Below are 18034 nucleotides of genomic sequence, written 5' to 3' on the forward strand. Positions count from 1 at the left end.
AAAACAATAAATAAAAGATCTCGATGAAACACTTAAGGTTGATCATGTATTAGAGTTGTTTAAATCTAGTTGCATGAAAGTTTTGGAAAATCTGCAAGTGCACTGAAATACCGATTAGATTTGAAGATAGCTTATCCTTGTTAATGTTTATGGTCGGAAATGTTTGTTTTTAAATGTATGAAGTATCGAACAACACAACTAGTTCCATGGTCATCTTTAGAAGTTGACAAACTTTAGCTTAATAAATAATACATAAAATATATCTAAAAACCTTATAAAAGCAACAAAAATTATATGTTTGATTTCAAATTTTCTTATTAACTTCTTTAAAAAAAATTAAGCCTAGATAACAAATTACTTTGGCTTGAAATTTTAACACTTTTTCTTTCAAAATATCAAATAGTTATAATTAACTTACGAAATTTAACAAAACTCTGTACTTTAAAAATATTAACCAAACAGTCACCTAAAATACTTTAATAAGAGTACTAACATAAAATAACGAAATATTGAAACAAAAAAGGAATTAATATATACTTTTAGCATAACAAACATTTTAGTTTAGTAGACTTTTAGATTAGGATGGATTTCACTAGTGGAAATAGTACTAAAACATAAAACTGTCACATTATACTTTAAATATTAAGTTTAAAGAATTTAGCAAGAATAATTACACTAAAAAGAAATCAATGAGATAATTTTGGATCATAAAAGTTTTTAACAAGTTGTGTAAAATCTGGAAGTTTATTTGAAGTAGATATTCTCAGTAATGACTGCAAATTGATATCAGTAAGATTTGAATCCAGCTTACTTTTGTTTATATACATGGTTAAGAATATTTGTTTGTATAAATATGTTAACTCAAACAGAACAAATAACTTCATTGTCATCTTTTTTAAATTAACAAACTTTTACTTGTTAAGTAAGTCATAAAATCTGTCAATTTTTCAGTTTTGAACTTTTCTTTTTGTGTACTGCCACATTGAAGTTCAACAGTTCTAACAATATTACTAAGTACATTTTCGATGTCAAAAGTCGACGGTGATGAAATAATGTTGAATCCTTCACATAATTGTTAAAAGTCTGCAAAACGACGACCAAACTTATTATCAAGTGAAACTATTGTCATCAATTGGTCATCACTAAACTTAACCATATAATTAATCAAAAAGTCCTTAATGAAAAAACAATAGCAGAAAATGTGCAAATGGTAGTCTAAACTTAAAACATTTGGCAGAAATTTAAATTTGAGCAGTTTGACTTAAAAAATTTGTTGATGTTTAAAAAGATATTTTTTAGTTTATTTTTTTAAACATTTAAAATACAACTCAATACTTATCTGGAAAGTACAGCAATTTTTGACACGTCTATTTTTTATGAAAACATTATGGTAGGTAAGATCATCAAAGTTAGTTCAGCAAACAATTGCTTTTGGATAATTTGAGAAAGGATTACTTCAACTGACTTGAAACAGAACAAGATACTATAACAAAATAGTGGTTTACCGCCACAAAATAATAAGCCATTTTAACAAACGCTTTCAGGGTCAAAGTCTTACAGTTTTGTTTAATTAAATAGTTTAAAAAAGGTTTTGTACAAGTTTTATAACAAATAAATTGGCTTGCCAGATTTTATATAAATTTTGAAAATGCTTAGCAGGCCGGACCATTCACTTGCGGGGCCGGATCAATGTTGTCCGCGGGCCTTCCATTTAAAATGTTGTCCGCAGGCTGGGGGCCGGTCATTTTCACTCTGCGGGCCGGATCCTGCCTGCGGGCCGTACGCTGCCCACCCCTATTGTATATGTATGTTTTTGCATAAGATATTTACTAAACTTATGAGAAAAACTGTTTTTGAAGATTCATAACTAAAAGTTGAGATAAATTGAGATTGAAAAACAAAATAAGACTAACTTTATGTAACCATGTTACTTAACTTTATGTATAATAGAAAATAGTTTGTTTTTTGATATTTTAATCAAATAACTTTTATCTTACTCTTTAATATAAACTAAAATCATGATGAATAATAATTTCAGATTTAAAACCAAAACTACAATTTTATTTCCGAGTTTAGTGAAGATCTAGCCGCAAAGCTTTAAAAATCAAATAAGCATTTCAAAATCAATAAAAAAATGTTCTTGAACTAAATTTGGTATATGAAATAAAAAATATTGAAACTGGATCAACAATATCTATATGCCCTGATTTTTTTTATCTTCAAATCCTGTATTTTTATAAAATATCAAAATTTCTTTAAGTACCCTGAGTGTGTGTCAACCCTGCTTCTTGTTGTTCAGTGATAAACCTTGGTGGTTTGTAAAATTTAAAAAAGAACAAAAAAGTCTGCTATCTATTCTTAAACTTGATTGAATTAAGAACTTAATTGGTTTAAATTTAAACTCATAAAACTAGAAATTGAAGTTTTTATTACACAATAAACTTTTTTATCATAAATATTTGCAACTTATTATAAATTTTGTTTTCGAAAAGAGTTAAAACTTAAAGAATTTCAGTGTAATGAGGAGTCTGTGTGTTTATAATTTTTGTATATATTTAATAAAATCATCCAAATGCAACATTTATTTATTGAAAAAGCTTCAAGATCTTCAATAGTACTTATACAAATTTCCATAACTCTATGTGCATTGTGCAGTAACTTTGCTAAACTTTTTTTTAACTTTAACCAGAACTGTCCTTGGTAAAGAAGCGTATTTATAATGTTTCATTAAGTATATAAAACACTTTTTAAAATACACAACAGATTAGATTACTTTTATCCTTTTAACAGCAGGATTATCGCTCTTTGGGGCAAAAAAGTCAGCATGAACAACCAAAAACTAGTCTGAGTTCATCATCAAGATAATCTGAGTTGGCCTGAGTATATTTGAAAAAAAAAACATGTTCCAAAAACTGAAATTAAACTGTTAATCAAGCTTAATTACCTTAAAATTAAATGTACCAAAATAATAACTTAAGGACTTGAATAAAACATTACAAAGAGAAATTTAAGTCATACAAATTAGCTTGAGTTCCACAAAAAAAAAACCTTAGTGAGCCTAGTTTTTTTATATAAGTTCAATCTAGCCAAAAATGACTTGATTAACCTTAGCTAACCTTATTTTTCAAAAACTGTAAAAGATCTGAGTTTTACTGAGTTACCTGAGTACCTCTGATACTATTCTACGAGTTTTATTGTTACTTAAGTGTTTTATGTACTTCAATATTTTTTATACCATGGGCTACTCTTTTGAATGCACACAATTCAAAAAGTTTTATTGAGAATACTTGATAGTTATGTTATGATAAGGTTAATGTTATATTTTTTTTTTTTATATAATAGTTGGGATCTCTTTATTTGTTTTTTAAAAATCAAAACATAGAATAAAGTTAATGTTATTAGCTTTCAAATCAATTAAATGTTGGGAAAGTTCTTGCTTACTACAAATTTAAGGTGATTGCTCTTTTAAATCCTTATAAACAAGAGGAAGTTTGTTATTTAAACTTTAAAAGTCGAAAACTTAATTAATGAATTAAAGAAAACAAGCTGGTTATACAGGTTATTGTAAAACTGATTATTGTATGTATATTTATAATTAAGATTTTTGATTAGAAAAAAATCATTCTCACTTTTATCTTTTTAGTGATAAATGTTTAAAGTAAGGATATAAAAAATTTCATACTATTTAGTTTATAAAATTGATATTAAAAAAATCAATTATTATTTATGATATTAAAAAAAAAACTTAATAAATGTTTGTTTAAAAAATAAATCAAAAGAGCCTTTCATTAAGAAAAAACTTTCACTATTCTAAATTTAAATTAAAATTTAGTAAATGTTTGTAATAATTTTTTCAGTAATAACTTTATAAGCTTTCATAGCAGCTGATAAGAGTTTATATTGGTAGCATGATCACTCAAATGACAGACTCCTTTATACTGTCTTTTTCTTTGTTTAAAAAAGAAATGCTTTAAATATTTTTACATTTATCAACAACTTTAAAAAATAGTAAGTATTATTCAATTATTAAAAGATGAAGATTTTTTGGTAATTACCTAGGATGATGTTGCACAAATATCAAGCTGAAGTTATATTATATTTGATGTCTTTTTTAACCATAATTTTATACTAAAATATTTTATAAACACATAAATAAAAATAAACTTATATATCATTAAAAACCAATAAAACATAATGTTTAATTGCTTTTGTTTAACAATATAATGCAATTACATCAGTACAATAATTTATGTTGATTATGATATTGTAAAATAAGTTTAAATAAATATTTTGGCTTGTAATAAATATATTTAATTCTTACTATGTATTAATATACATTGTTTAAAACAAAGTATCTATTTGGATTAAACTTATAAGGCTTAAAACATTGATTTTTAGCATAGAATTATGGTTAACAAACACATCAAATACAACATAATTTCAGCTTGTGTTGGTGCAACATCATCCTAGGAAACTACATGTTTTTATTAATACTTTTTGTAAAACTTAAACTGTTGGAAAGGATCAGGCTATTTAATGCTGTTTTACTTTATACTTCGAACTTTTACAATAATCTATACCAAACTAAGGTGTTTTATTATTCTAAAATGTACACTGTTATAAGTATATGTCCTGGACAAGACATTAAAAGGTATCCGTGGTGTGCAACTCGATAACCGTAAGGTTCTTTGTGCACCAGGTCCTAGGACTAAATATTTTGAGCATTATTTTATCTTTCAATGAAGTAACTAAATATGTCTAGTTTGTTAATGTTTTTTTTTCTTTACAAGTCTTTTAAGGTAAAACAGCTGTATACTATGTTGTTTTGTTTATGACTCACATGAACAGATTTAATTTTCTTTTGAACTGGGGAATACCTTGCTTTGAAAACTAATTCTATTTATAAGTCTAAAAAACGCTAATGAAAACTTTTTTTTCATACAGTTATTAAGTAAAATTTAATATTATTACTAATATTTAAATTTAATGGACATTAAAACTGTTTATATTTTCTAGTTTAATTAACACTTAAAACACTAAAGTTATTAGAACTTTCTTATATATTTTTAAAAACATTTAAAATTGTAAAATAATTTAGCTAGTTAAAAATAAACAGCTAACTGGTAAGCTACTAAAGAAGTTTGTTGGCATAACTTTCGGCTTTTTTTTTTGCTTTTATATCCGTTTAGAAAAAAATTGAGAAACTTATTTTTTGAAATTATAAATGGAGCACAGCACAGATACAAGTGGAAAAACTTTGAAAGTTTTATACTTTAGGCTAGTTATTAGCTTAAAAGCAAGTATAAAGTTTTATCATACCGTATTGATCATCATACCACAGACTTTCAGTAGACTGATTGATACCAAGCAATTAGTATGTTTAAGCTTTATGTGGGTTTCAGATTCAGACTCCAGTCTACCGAAAACTTGTGGTCTGGTGATTGAAGTGGTAAGATCAAATTTTATATTAACTTAAATATGTATCAAGGCATGGCAAACAATATTTTAGGTTTATTAGGTTTTGTGGTTTTTCGCCAGTGTTTTCTTTGATTAGCTAAACAAATATATTTTTCCTTAAAAGATATAAAACACTGTAGATTAAAAGTTATATATGTGATAATTATGTGTTTTAAGAATGTGAAAATAACAATAAGTAGTTAGTTTTGGTTTTGTATTTTTTAAGCATAATAACGCAAAGTTTAAATATTTACATCCATACAACAGTTCTTGTTTCATTTAAGCTAGTATGGTAACTTTTAAAACAAAGTTTTACTAAATTTTAGTACTTTTTTTCCGAAAATACACTAACTTGCTTATACTAATACAACAATAAATAATAATAGATAAGTATGTCTATGTACTATGTAGTACAACATAAAAACCCTTTAATTAAGCTACGAAAAACATATTTTAACTCTTAAATAAAAAAAAAAATTTAAAGTTTTATTTAGTAACTAGATTTTTTATTTCTTTATTGTCTAGTACAAATTGTTTTTTTTTTGGAAAAAACATACTTTTTTTTATACGTAACTATAACAAACATTTTAAGCATCAAGCTTTCAAAACGTAAAAAACTTTATTCGTAGTTTACATAAAAAAGGAATATAACGTACTATTTATTAAGATTATTTTGAACCTACTGTAAGTATATATAAAAAAACTTAGATTAATTGTTAAAAATTTTAAGTTAAACAATGGCTTTAAATTATTATTTGTCTTATTTTGCCTTAATTATAATTAAATATTATACATAATGACACCATTAGTTCTATATTTTATTATCTTATATGTATTTTATGCGTTTTTAATCGTAAGCTTAAAAAACTTTATAGCTTTTAATTTGTTTTTAAAACAATATTTAAAAAATAACTATGACAACTTTTTTTTGTTAAGTAAAAGTTAAGTATATTTTATTAAGCTAGTTTTGTTCGTTTATCATCATTAAAAAAATTTTTTTGTGAAAAATAGTAGAACATTTCAGGTCTAGATGTGTTATATTCTAGCCTGCTTGTATTTAGATATTAAAATAGTAAGTGTAAAAAAGTACAACTCTACTTCTACTTACAATGATAAAGAGAGATTTAAACAGTTTACAAATGTTTTTTCAAGACAGCTTTTTCAGAAAAAAGCGAATAGTATGCAAGCTATTATCCTAAATGATAGTGTTTTTTCTTATCCGCCAAAACTAGTTGTATACAAGCTTGGTTATTCACCCAAAACAAGATAGTAGTTGTATTTAGTTTTAATTATATATAACTATTAAAAGTGTCAAAATAGAATCCAAGTTTGATGAAAATAAGTTAGTTATTATTTCTACTGCTACTTTGTTTACAAAGTGACCACATTATTATTTAGTATAGTGATTAATTTTTAAATTAAGTTGTAGAAAGTTTTTAACTAATAAATGTATAGTTAGTCATGTTTTTATCTTTATAAATATGAAAGATTTTGTTCAAGAGATTATCAAAAACAAAACTGTAAAATTAATCTGTTGAATAAAATGTTTGACATTAACATTTTCAGGCAAAATATTATTGAGTTTCAGGTTTAGGGATTAGTATTTCTCACCACTTTTTTGTTGTTTCTAAGAATAAATAAAACATCTATATCTCACTTCCCTTTACAAAAATAAACACTTTTTGAAGATCAAGCAACTAAGTTATTTCATGCTAATTTCCACCTGCCTTCTTAACAATTAACATTAAGTTGACTAACAAATAATAATTATCTTCATAATTGAAAAAAAAGTCAGAAAATTACCTAGATATCCCTTGAAAAAATTGAAAATTATGTGTTAGTTTCTAGATTAAACTTATTATTTGTTTGTTGATTGAATTTTTTGTGAAAATATATTTGATATTATAAATATATTTTTTTTTAAATTTTGTTAATACTTTATAGTTATAGTTTGAAAAAAATGAGTTTTAAAACTATTATAGATAAAGCAGCATATAAAATAATATTTTTATATAGAATATTGGGTTAGAAGCACCAATGGGCACAAATTATTCAAATATAGTTTATAGTCAAGAAAAGTTTCCAATACAAGCAAATAAAAAGTTTTTATGTCCAGTTTTCCTGGAATTTTGAAAAAATATTTCTTCTTATATCAATTTACTTCCAAGTTTTCAGGATATGTTCTTTTTGATACTAAGAGAAACTTGTAGAAAGCAGATTTGAAAAAAAATTAAAAAAGTAAGTAGGATAAAAACTAATATTAGGAATGATAATAATTTTAGTAAAAAAATTGTAATTTTATTTAATAAAAATCTATTCATCTAAGTTGTGCACAACTTATAAAGATTAGACTGAAAAAGTTTTAAAGCAATTGCTCAAAAACTATAGGAGATACATTTTTAATTAGGTACTTTGTATTTGTTCTTTTATTTTTTAACTTAGTTTGCTAATGTCTCAAAAGTTACTTAGAATTTTGAAAGTTGTTAAAAATAATTAATAGCTTAGTGTTTAAAATAATTAAGTTACCCTACTATGGACTTAATGGGTAGCTGTCAAATTTGCATAACCATAAAAAATTGCATGAGGGGACAAAGTTGCACAAAAATACTTTTGCACAAGCAGAAAATTTTGCACGGAGACATTTTTGCATGAGTTGAATTTTTTCTTAAATTAAAAAAAAAGTTTTTAATAATTATTTTTTTTTTTTTTATCACTGTCACCCCATACCCTTTGTCAGTAACTTAGAATTTTTTTATTTTTATTTTTTATTCACTGTTACTATCACTGTTACCCCTAACCCTTACCCTTGGTGGGTAGGTTTAGTAACCTTTTGTGCAATTTAGTAACCACGTTCAATTTTGCCTTTATGCAATTTTGACCCGTTTTTGAACTTAATACATGTACTTGAAAAAAGTTTTTCAATATTTTGTTTATTTTAACCTTAATTTTACAATTTAATAGATAAATTTCAGGAGTAATCTAATACTAGCAAAATAAAAAGAAATTTAAATAAAAATAAAAAAAATTATGAAATAGAATTTGTTCTTATGTAATATAAAATTGATGCTTAAAAAAAATGAAATCCAAGGATTTTCTTAAAATAAAAATTATAATGTGCGGGATGTAGTTATTAAAAAATAATTTACTAAGTTCAACATAAAAAAACTATATATAAGCATCCAAGCTACATTACAATCATTAAAAAATGTCGTTTTAACTAATTTGTGTTTGCTTGGTATGTTAAACAACAGTTTTTGTTAAACTAGCAAAAAAAGTACCTTTCTAACAGTTATATAAAATGAGTGAAATATCAAACAACAAACGAAGATCTTCCAGGCTTAAAAATATTTTAAGCCCCCAAGTAACTCCCAAGAGGGCCAAGCCAAGTATGTCTAAACGAGCTCAAACAGAAAGAAAAGCTAAAAAACCTAGTTTGGAAGAAAACAATCTCTGCACACCTATAAGAAAACCTACATTAAGGAATTCTCTCCTTGAAAAATTAGCTAAAACTGCTCCTATTTCAAGGTTTTTATTTTATAGTTTTGTATATCTTTTATGATTTAGATGCCTACTTGGTTTATGTTTCTTCTATTGTTGAAATATTACAATTTTTTAAGAACAAAACATACTTTAGGTATATTTTTTGGTCCACCATTGTTTATAGAAAAAAACATTTAAATTTTTGTTATAAAATTAATTAAGACTAATAGATTTTTTGTATAATTTTTTTCAATAGCCTAACTCTTTTTTATGTATAATTTATTTTGCTATATAAACTTTAGTGGATTTTAGAGTATGTATGTATCTTTGAAAAGTAATTTGTGTTTATGTTTTCAGATCAACTCCAAAGACACCCAAAAGAAAGTCTTTGAAGGACACAGTTAAAATGCTTCACCGGCACCTGACCCCTCAAGCAAGTCCGCTCAACCTTGTTTTGAGTACGAGCGATCAAAACAAAAGCGAGAAGGAAACTGCCAGCAATAAATCAGAGATGGAATCTGCAAAGAAAGTTCCTTTGAAAGAACCCTCAAAAGCTTACAAAAACTTGAAAAAGTCGCTTGACAACACTGCACTGGAGTCCAACAAAAGTTTCATCCAGTCCATATTGAATGAATCAAACATTTCAGCGAAGCATGTGGCAATACCATTAAACTTTGAGAGTGCAGGAGTAGACGGTGGGGGTGATAATAATTTGACAATAGAACAAAAATCAGAAGGTGGAATTGAAGGAGACTTGGAAGACAAAGAAATACCTCTGGAAGAGCTGGACAGCCTAATAGAGGAGTGCGAGGACGAAGACATAAGAGACATAGTGATCCTCACCAAGCAGTCCATTGAGTGCGAAAAGCTACACGAGCAAGCGTCAAAGCCCTTCTTTCAGGAAAACAATTCTCTAAAGAGCGGGATGGAGAAGCTGTCTCTGTGCACGAGAACCCAGCAGGAGGAAAGCGTGGAGGAGGAAATTTACCTGCTGAATGAGAGGTTGACGCGACAGAGGGAGAAAATGGAGGCTGACAAGCACATGCAGATGAAGCGTGACGCCGTTTTCATCAGCCAATCAGATCCAGTCTTTCAAATGGACGCATTCGAACTCTGCTTTGAGCTTGCTTCTTTGTAAGATTGATTTGATTTTGAATGTTTGAAAGACATTCATGCACAGACTCTGTTTGATTGCCGCAAACTGTTTTTGTATGTTCTTTTGTTATTTTTGAAATAACTTATTTTTAGTTATTTTCTTGTTATTAGTTGCTGTTTTGGCTAAACTTTATTTCTTTTATAAATATTAAAATTAGTTTGGAAATTAAACAGATTTTTTTTTTGTATTGAAAATTTTCTAGTCTTAAATATTTTAGTTTACAAAGCTTCGTAAAAATGCTGTTTTGTTGTTTAGTTTCTACGTAAAGTAATTAAAATATAGAATTTAAAAAGTAATTTTTTTATACTTATGATTGTTTTTTATTTTACAAGCATGTTTAATACTACAAATTTTTTTTTGATAACTTTTATATAATTTTAAGTGTTATAACTATTTTATTGTCACTGTCAAAGACGTTGTATTCATCAAAAAATATTAAAAAAATAATTACTTACCAAATTACCATAGTGGTAATCAAAATTTATATATTTAATGTTAGGAAAAAAGAACAATATTTTCGAGTTGGTTTTTTCTGTGTGTGTAAAATTTTAAATGTTATAGTAAAGCTTACTTGTTAGAAAAATTAAATAACCACAAAGTTGATTTTGTTTTGATATTTTTTTAAAGAGCTTGACTTAGATTCTTATAAAAAATATTCTTATGTTGTTGTGAATTTAGCAACTAATTTAATCCAAAAACTTAAAAATATGAAAGAAGTCAATTCAGAAAAATGAAAATCCTGAAATTTAAGAAATTCCGTAAAAAACCAAAAAACCTGCAATTTTGAATGAAATAACAAAAATCTGGAGTTTTAATTAATTTTTCATGTAAAATTTCGAGTTTTATATTAAATACTAAAAACCTAAAATATACAATTTTTTTTTGCATTACTTGAAATTTTGTTATTATAAAACACATTTATAGTATTTTTATACCATTTAAGACAGTCTTTTCCTTAAATGAAATTTTATATTTAAATGGACTGAAAGATTCTACTTTTAAGAACTTGTAGGAAATATAGAGTACCTAGAAAAAAAAACCTAGAAAAAAAAAATTCAAAAAACTATTGGCAACCCTGTACTAATGGTTTGATTAAGAAAACTTTTTGTTGACTTAAACCCAACTACGAATTAGTGTAAATTTCATCAAATAATTTTGTTTGTTTTACTTGTGTTTTGAAGTATACGAATTATTAGTCTGTGTAGATAAGTAATAAAATTCTAAAGTTTATGGGTCCGCTACATGAAATAAGATTAAAACAATGTTGAAAAAATATTTTTGTTTATCTCTGGGTTACCACTAAGTCGAACTAGTTATATACAAAACTCATTTAAATAGTTTTGTATCAATATTTTAATTAAAAAAATTAAAATGTTTGTTATTATGTTAATTAAAGTTTTAAAACTTTAAAATTTCACACTCGTGCGTTGAGCAGTTTCTTGATGGTTTGTAATTTTCTTATTCCTGTGAAATAACTACTGTTGGTACTTTTCTAATATTTTAAAACTTTTAAACTATTTATTTATAGATGTTCTTAGAATACGTAAGTAAAATAAATATCTCAAGTTAAAAATATAAAAGCGTTTACTCATTTTAAATGTATAAGCTTCAAAAGTCTAAATAAGCTTAAAATAAATTAATTATGCAAAAAAAAGTCTTTAGGTCAAAATTTTTTGTGATGCTATTAAACTAATGAAATTTTTTTAAACATACTTTGAACTTTCACCTTCAGTTACGTAATAATAATTACAAGATTGAATTGTTAGATCAACGAACAAAAAAAAAACTTGTAAAAAGCAAGCAGTTGTTGCTAGTTGTTTTCGTTTTTTATACCTAAATTTCTGCTGAAAAACAAATTTATATAGAAAACTATTTTATCTATAGTTTATCATAGTTTTTTTTTTATTCTGAACATTAAAAGTACTGTAAATTTTAATAGAAAAACTTACCTAACACTTCTGTAGAGGATGTTAAATTCTTTTGCTATACTTCTGTATAAGCTGTTGAATTTTCAGCTAAAATTGTTTTACACATGTCAGTTATCACAAAATGAGCTTGTTAAATATTTTAGCTGATTTAGAAAAAGCAACATAGAAGCTATTTTTTATTTTCTGTTATCAGCCCCAGTTTAAACTATATGGGACCAAAAAGTACGATCTTGAAGTTTTTAGATAAAAGTTGTTTTACATCTGGCAATTATCACAAAAACACATTGTGTGAAATTTAAAACGATTTGAAGAAAGTTTCACGGAGGTTTAATTTAGATTGCTTTTTTATCAGCATACGTTAATTTTCACTTTTTTTTTTAGTTATAAATTTTTTCCGTAAATCTTTTTTCAAATCGGCTTAAGTTCTGCACAACGTGGTGATATAATCAGTTTATTGCGGGGTTTTCCAAACTCATTTTTATAATTACCTTAACCAATATTGAAAAATCAAATGCCGCCTTTCTTATATATTGCCACATTATTAGTTTTTTACACATTTACTACTATTTGCGCCTGAACTAACTTTTGCCTACTTTGGGAAACCCTAGTTAGCGAAGTGCAAGAATCAAAACTAAAAAAATAAAATACTACAAGACTGAAGCGTGCAAGTGTTTGATTTGATAAAACCCAATTTTTTAAAATGTTATTTCTCAATTGAATAAAAGTGATCCGCGTATAAAACTATTTTTCTTAATTTAATAAGTGTAATTCAATATTAACACCAGAGACGGGACTGTTTCGCACAATAGACCACGTTTGCACAGGTGTAAATTTTGCACGAGCCGTAAAGTTTGTACAGTTTCACTTTTGCACGAGTGACCGATTTTGCACACGAGTAGTATTTTTTTTACAAATAGTTCTTTTGCGAGGGGAAAGTTTTGCACGAGTAGTCTTATTTAATCGGAGCATTAGTTTTGTACCGTGCAAAAGTGACTGCTTTTGCAAAAACATCAATCCAGGCAATAGTGACCACTTGTGAATTTCTGACATCTTCCTTTTAGTACCATATCAATGAAAACTTATCTTTTAAAGCTGCAGCTTGTAATTCAAAAGTTTTGTTTTATCTTGTTTTGTCCAAATTTTTATTGGCATTTTAAATTGGAAAACTTTAAAAAACTTATGCGAGGTTTCTATTAAAAAAAAACTTCATTAATTTTATTATAATTATGATAATGTAATAAACTTATAACTAATGCTTCTTACAGCTGTGCTTAAGCTGATAATTTTGTGTTTGTGCTTATTATTACGTAATGTTTACATTCTAGAAGCACAACATTAACGTTAGAAAACGTAATGAAGAAAAATCAACTGTATTAACGTAAGTAATATTTCTGATTCATAAACATGTGGAGTAAATAATTTTATCTGTTTTTTCTCATTCTGATAGTTATTGAGGGACAGCAAAGGCTTCAGTTAAGAGCTGGCATGTAAAGTAAATGTACTAGACGTAAAAAAATGTTTAGTTGATTTTATTACTTTATTAATTTTACTTCAAAAAATGTTGCAAAATATGTCAGCCTAGTTGCTAAAATTAATAAACAAGTTTGACAAAATTTATGTAAAATAACCAGCCTAAGTATTTATTTAAAGTTTGTAACTTTAATTTAAAGTGTTTATAAATGGGTTCAAGTGCAATAAAGTTAAAATAACAACATACCTAAAAAGTAGTATGTATATTTGTTTTCTCTACTTTTACTGCTTCTTAAAACTAGAATGTCCACTAAAATAAATTAAAAGTTTATTAGTGATATTTTTTAGCTCCTATATAAAATCACAATAGAGATAAGGGGAAGTTTTAATTGAGTAAAGGTTTAAAATTTTGTGAAGTCAAATCCTAGTTATCACTGCACAACAAGACACTTTCATCACAGCAAGTTCAACGTGTTTTTGTCAGGAGGCTACTGCTAAGTTAAACCTGAAAGTTTCAGCTGACTCATCAGTCGAATCGACAGAACCGATTTGAGAAAAGCAAAATAGTATCCTCCAATGATATACTACCAAATTCCACCCGATGTTTTTATATTTTCTTTGTTTATTAATTTATTCTATATATTTTTTGAATTTTTTAAACTTATTTTACACTATCACTGTTACCCCTAACTCTTACCCTCGATCGGTAAGCGGATCTCAAATTTGACTGGGTGGATTTTGAACGTGTTTTAGTGATACATATAAGAGCGAGCTACATGGCTGGAAAGACAAAAAATATATTTCCAGTGGACACGAGGAGGTTTTCGACTGTCTGACCTCTGTTGAAAAATACTCGTCTTCCACAAACAGTTGGAGCTATGTAACTGAAATGTGTGATGGGCGGTGCACCTGTGTATTACAGCTTGAAAAACTCCTGCACTTCTTGTTTGCAGTTCAGCACAAAAATAACTAAAAATGAAGTGAGGTTGCTAGTATGAGCGAGGCAAAATGCTGGACAGCTCCAACAGGTTTTAAAGAAAAAATTGTCGTTACTGACGGATATAGCGGCAATACTCGTTTGAGTACTGTAGACTCATATAAGGTTGCTGCCGATCAACGGTGTTTAATGCCAAGTATGTTTAGTACAAGAGCAAAACACAGTTTAGTTGTTGAAAACAAACTGCCTGTATTTCTTACGTATGTGAGGTTTTTGGCGACGATTTTAAGCAATTCGTCGCTATAAAAACGAAGAATATTTGAGTAATGTTTTGTTTATCTTGTTAACCAGTTCGTTAACTAGTTCGGTTCTTTGTTATCAGAAAAAAGAAGACAGTTTCAGGTCGGAAAAGTCCTTTGTTTATGAATTATTTAACTTCTCTTCGCTGAAATTACCGTGGTTTTCAGTGCATTTCCAATTATACTGGATATTTCTACTTTAGCGGAATTAAAAAAGGACTTAAAAAGGACTAAAAAGTTTTGTTATGATCTTTCAAGACTTTAAAAGGTGTGTGAGTGGATAACCGAAAGGTTTTTTGTGCACTAGGTCTTAGGACCAAATATTTTGAGCGTATTTTTGTCGTTCAATAAACTATATATATATTTTCTATTACTTATTGTAGAGACTTTTATGGAAAAGTTGTGTTAGTTAATTTAAAAAATGTTATGTAACCCCTTATTTTAATCAGTAGAAAATGTTGTATGTGTAAATGATTTATGTTTTTAAAAAGTTATAAACTCCTAATAATTTACTGTTTTCAATTTAAAGATTTACAACAATAATTTTTTTTTTGTAATTTTAGATAAAATGCATGCTGTTTAGAAATTATTCTGTTTGTTTAATGAAATATGTGTACATTAGCTTTTTTATTTCTATAAAATACGATATTCTTCTATTCTATAAAATACGATGTATAAAGAAAACTTTTTTAAGAGTATATTATGTGTAGAACAGTAGAAAGAGTTATTAACTTAAGTAATACTTAAATATATTTTAAAAGCTCTTATAGTATTAATATTAAAAGATATTTTAAACTAATTTTAAAATATAAAAATGAATCGCTTGACATATTGAAACAGATTGTTTAAACGGAAATTAAAACTAACAATAATTAAAACGATGTATTTATTCTTTCAAAAATTTATTTTACAAACTAAGTTTTGGTCAAAGACTTAAAGACTTTCGGTTAAAACCAAAACATATAATATAAAAATAATGTTTTAAAGGGTTTACTATCATTTCTAACTCGCTATCATTTCTAACCCGATCATTTCTAACCCGATCACTTCTAACCCGATCATTTCTAACCCGATCATTTCTAACCCGATCATTTCTTACCCGATCACTTTTAATCCGATCACTTCTAACCCGATCACTTCTAACCCGATCACTTCTAACCCGATCACTTCTAACTTGATCATTTCTAACCCGATCACTTCTAACCCGATCATTTCTAACAAGATCATTTCTTACTCGATCGTTTCTAACCCGATTTAACCCAATCATTTCTAACCCGATCATTTCTAACCCGATCATTTCTAACCCGATCATTTCTAACCTGTTCATATCTAACCCGATCTAACCCGACAATTATTAACCCAATCTGTATTAATATATTTGCTTATTATTGTTTTAAAATAAGGATTTGTTTTAAAAACAAATTAATCCCAACTAAGTTGTTTTTTTAATGAAATTTGGTTAGTTTTGTTTAAATAAAACTTAATATTCAGATAGCTTTTGTTAAAATTTGATTTGTGATATTCATTGCTATTGGAAGTTTGTTATCCTACGCTAGACCTAGGCATCAAAATCTGGCCCATTTGAACTGAATGACACTTAACAAAGAAATGCAAATTTATACACTTTAAAATCAAAAACTATAGTTTTATTTATAAATTATAGTCAACAGCAAAAAAATTAACATTTTAGTTTAATACTAATTGACTTATTTAAGATTAAAAGGAGAAGATTTTTAACAAATTTGGTTATGACTCCATAATAAGCAAGTTTAACATCAATTCTTTCATCGATCAGTGAGTTCCAATAACACCAAACACAGCTGCACAATATTTCAATTTAGAATTAACTTTTGATTTCTTTTCAACAAAAAAAAAACATTCTTTTAAAGTTTCAGCAACACATATTGAGATGATTTAGTAAATTATTTTAATATTTTAGTGCAGCAATCAGCAAAATAGTTTGAATTACGCACTTCTTAATTAAAAGAAGGTTCATAGTTACTTTAATAAAATTCTTTTAGAACATACTAGAATGTCAGAATTCAAACAAACTACAAAAGTTCATGAATAAAATTTATTCTTGTTCAAAAATCAACCGGGTATACACATCCTGACTTTTAAAGTTAGGTTCTGTACATTTGTGCTACCGTTTGGTATTTCATTGTTTTTTTATCAATTATTTTTGTCGCTTTGCCAAAGCATAATCGATACAATTAAAATATACATCATTGGAATTTAGGTACAGACAATTGTAAAAAAAATTAAAAAAAATTAAGTGCATTGACTAACCACTAAATTTAAATTCCAAAGCACATTAAGAATACAGGTTAAGAAAATATCTATCGAAAATATTGAAAAACCTTATATTATTTACAGAGGAAAGGCGCTGCTAATAAAATCAAACTATAGAGTTACCCAAATTCAGCATGTTATATCAATGTTTTATAATGGTTTATTTTCGTCTTAATTAGTTATTTAAATAAAGTTAAAAATGGATTTTTTTTTTATCTGTAATTCATTAGTTTTAGAAAGCATTAGGAAAATTATAAGTCTCCTGTATTCTACAGATTAAGTATTAAGTTTTGATAGTCGTCAATGTAAGAAATATAATGAGTTTTACAGCCGTTAAAGACTACTCCGTACTTTTTCTTTTAAGAGATTCTATATGGTTAATATACATTTTGGAGACCAGATTGGCAAGTTGCATTCAAATTTAAAGCTAATTTGTATAAAATACAACTTTTTAAGAACATTAATATCAGTATATATGAAACTCGAAATAATACAGTTAATAAAATTTAGGAATCGTAATTAGTATGGCGGTTTCATTAAAAATTATCATTACATATTAAATTCTAAGTTCTTAAAACGAAAGTGTATAATGTTTAAAAAGTCAAAAGTAGAGGTAGACGTTTTACAATATTTAGAACCCGTCATTTACTACAACTTAAATTTAATTTTTTTCTTTTAGCCAATGGTAAACTATATTTAATATTCAACAGATATGTTATATAATAAACTTAACTGTAAAAGTTAAGTGTCGAAAACTTATCATTTTGCTTTTTTTTTCTTTCAAAATATAATGTATACAGAGAAAAACAAATTTACATTTATCATAAAAATTTAAAAATTTTCAAAATTGCAAAAACGGTTTCTCACGATTAATAATAGAAACTTCTTTAAAAAATTTCTTGGTATCTTTCAAAAGTTATTGTTTCACAGGTTTCCAAAAACACAAGAACTTAAGATTATTCAGCAATAATTAAATATCGAATATGAGTATAAGTTACTTAATTAATTTGTGTAT

General features: G+C 26.5%; 1 protein-coding gene across 1 annotated transcript; it reads left to right on the top strand.

Annotated features, from left to right (window-relative positions):
* The first annotated feature begins 8755 nt into the window (after window positions 1-8755).
* Window positions 8756-10130, top strand: LOC145841286 (uncharacterized). Its single transcript, XM_082948652.1, has 2 exons — window positions 8756-8982; window positions 9295-10130. The coding sequence occupies exons 1-2, from the start codon at window positions 8756-8758 to the stop codon at window positions 10073-10075; spliced, it is 1008 nt and encodes a 335-aa protein (XP_082804778.1). The 3' UTR covers window positions 10076-10130.
* Window positions 10131-18034: the final 7904 nt, after the last annotated feature.

The sequence above is a fragment of the Thalia democratica genome, chromosome 7 (genome assembly GCF_965202585.1).
Source record: "Thalia democratica chromosome 7, ktThaDemo2.hap1.1, whole genome shotgun sequence".
Lineage (NCBI taxonomy): Eukaryota > Metazoa > Chordata > Thaliacea > Salpida > Salpidae > Thalia > Thalia democratica.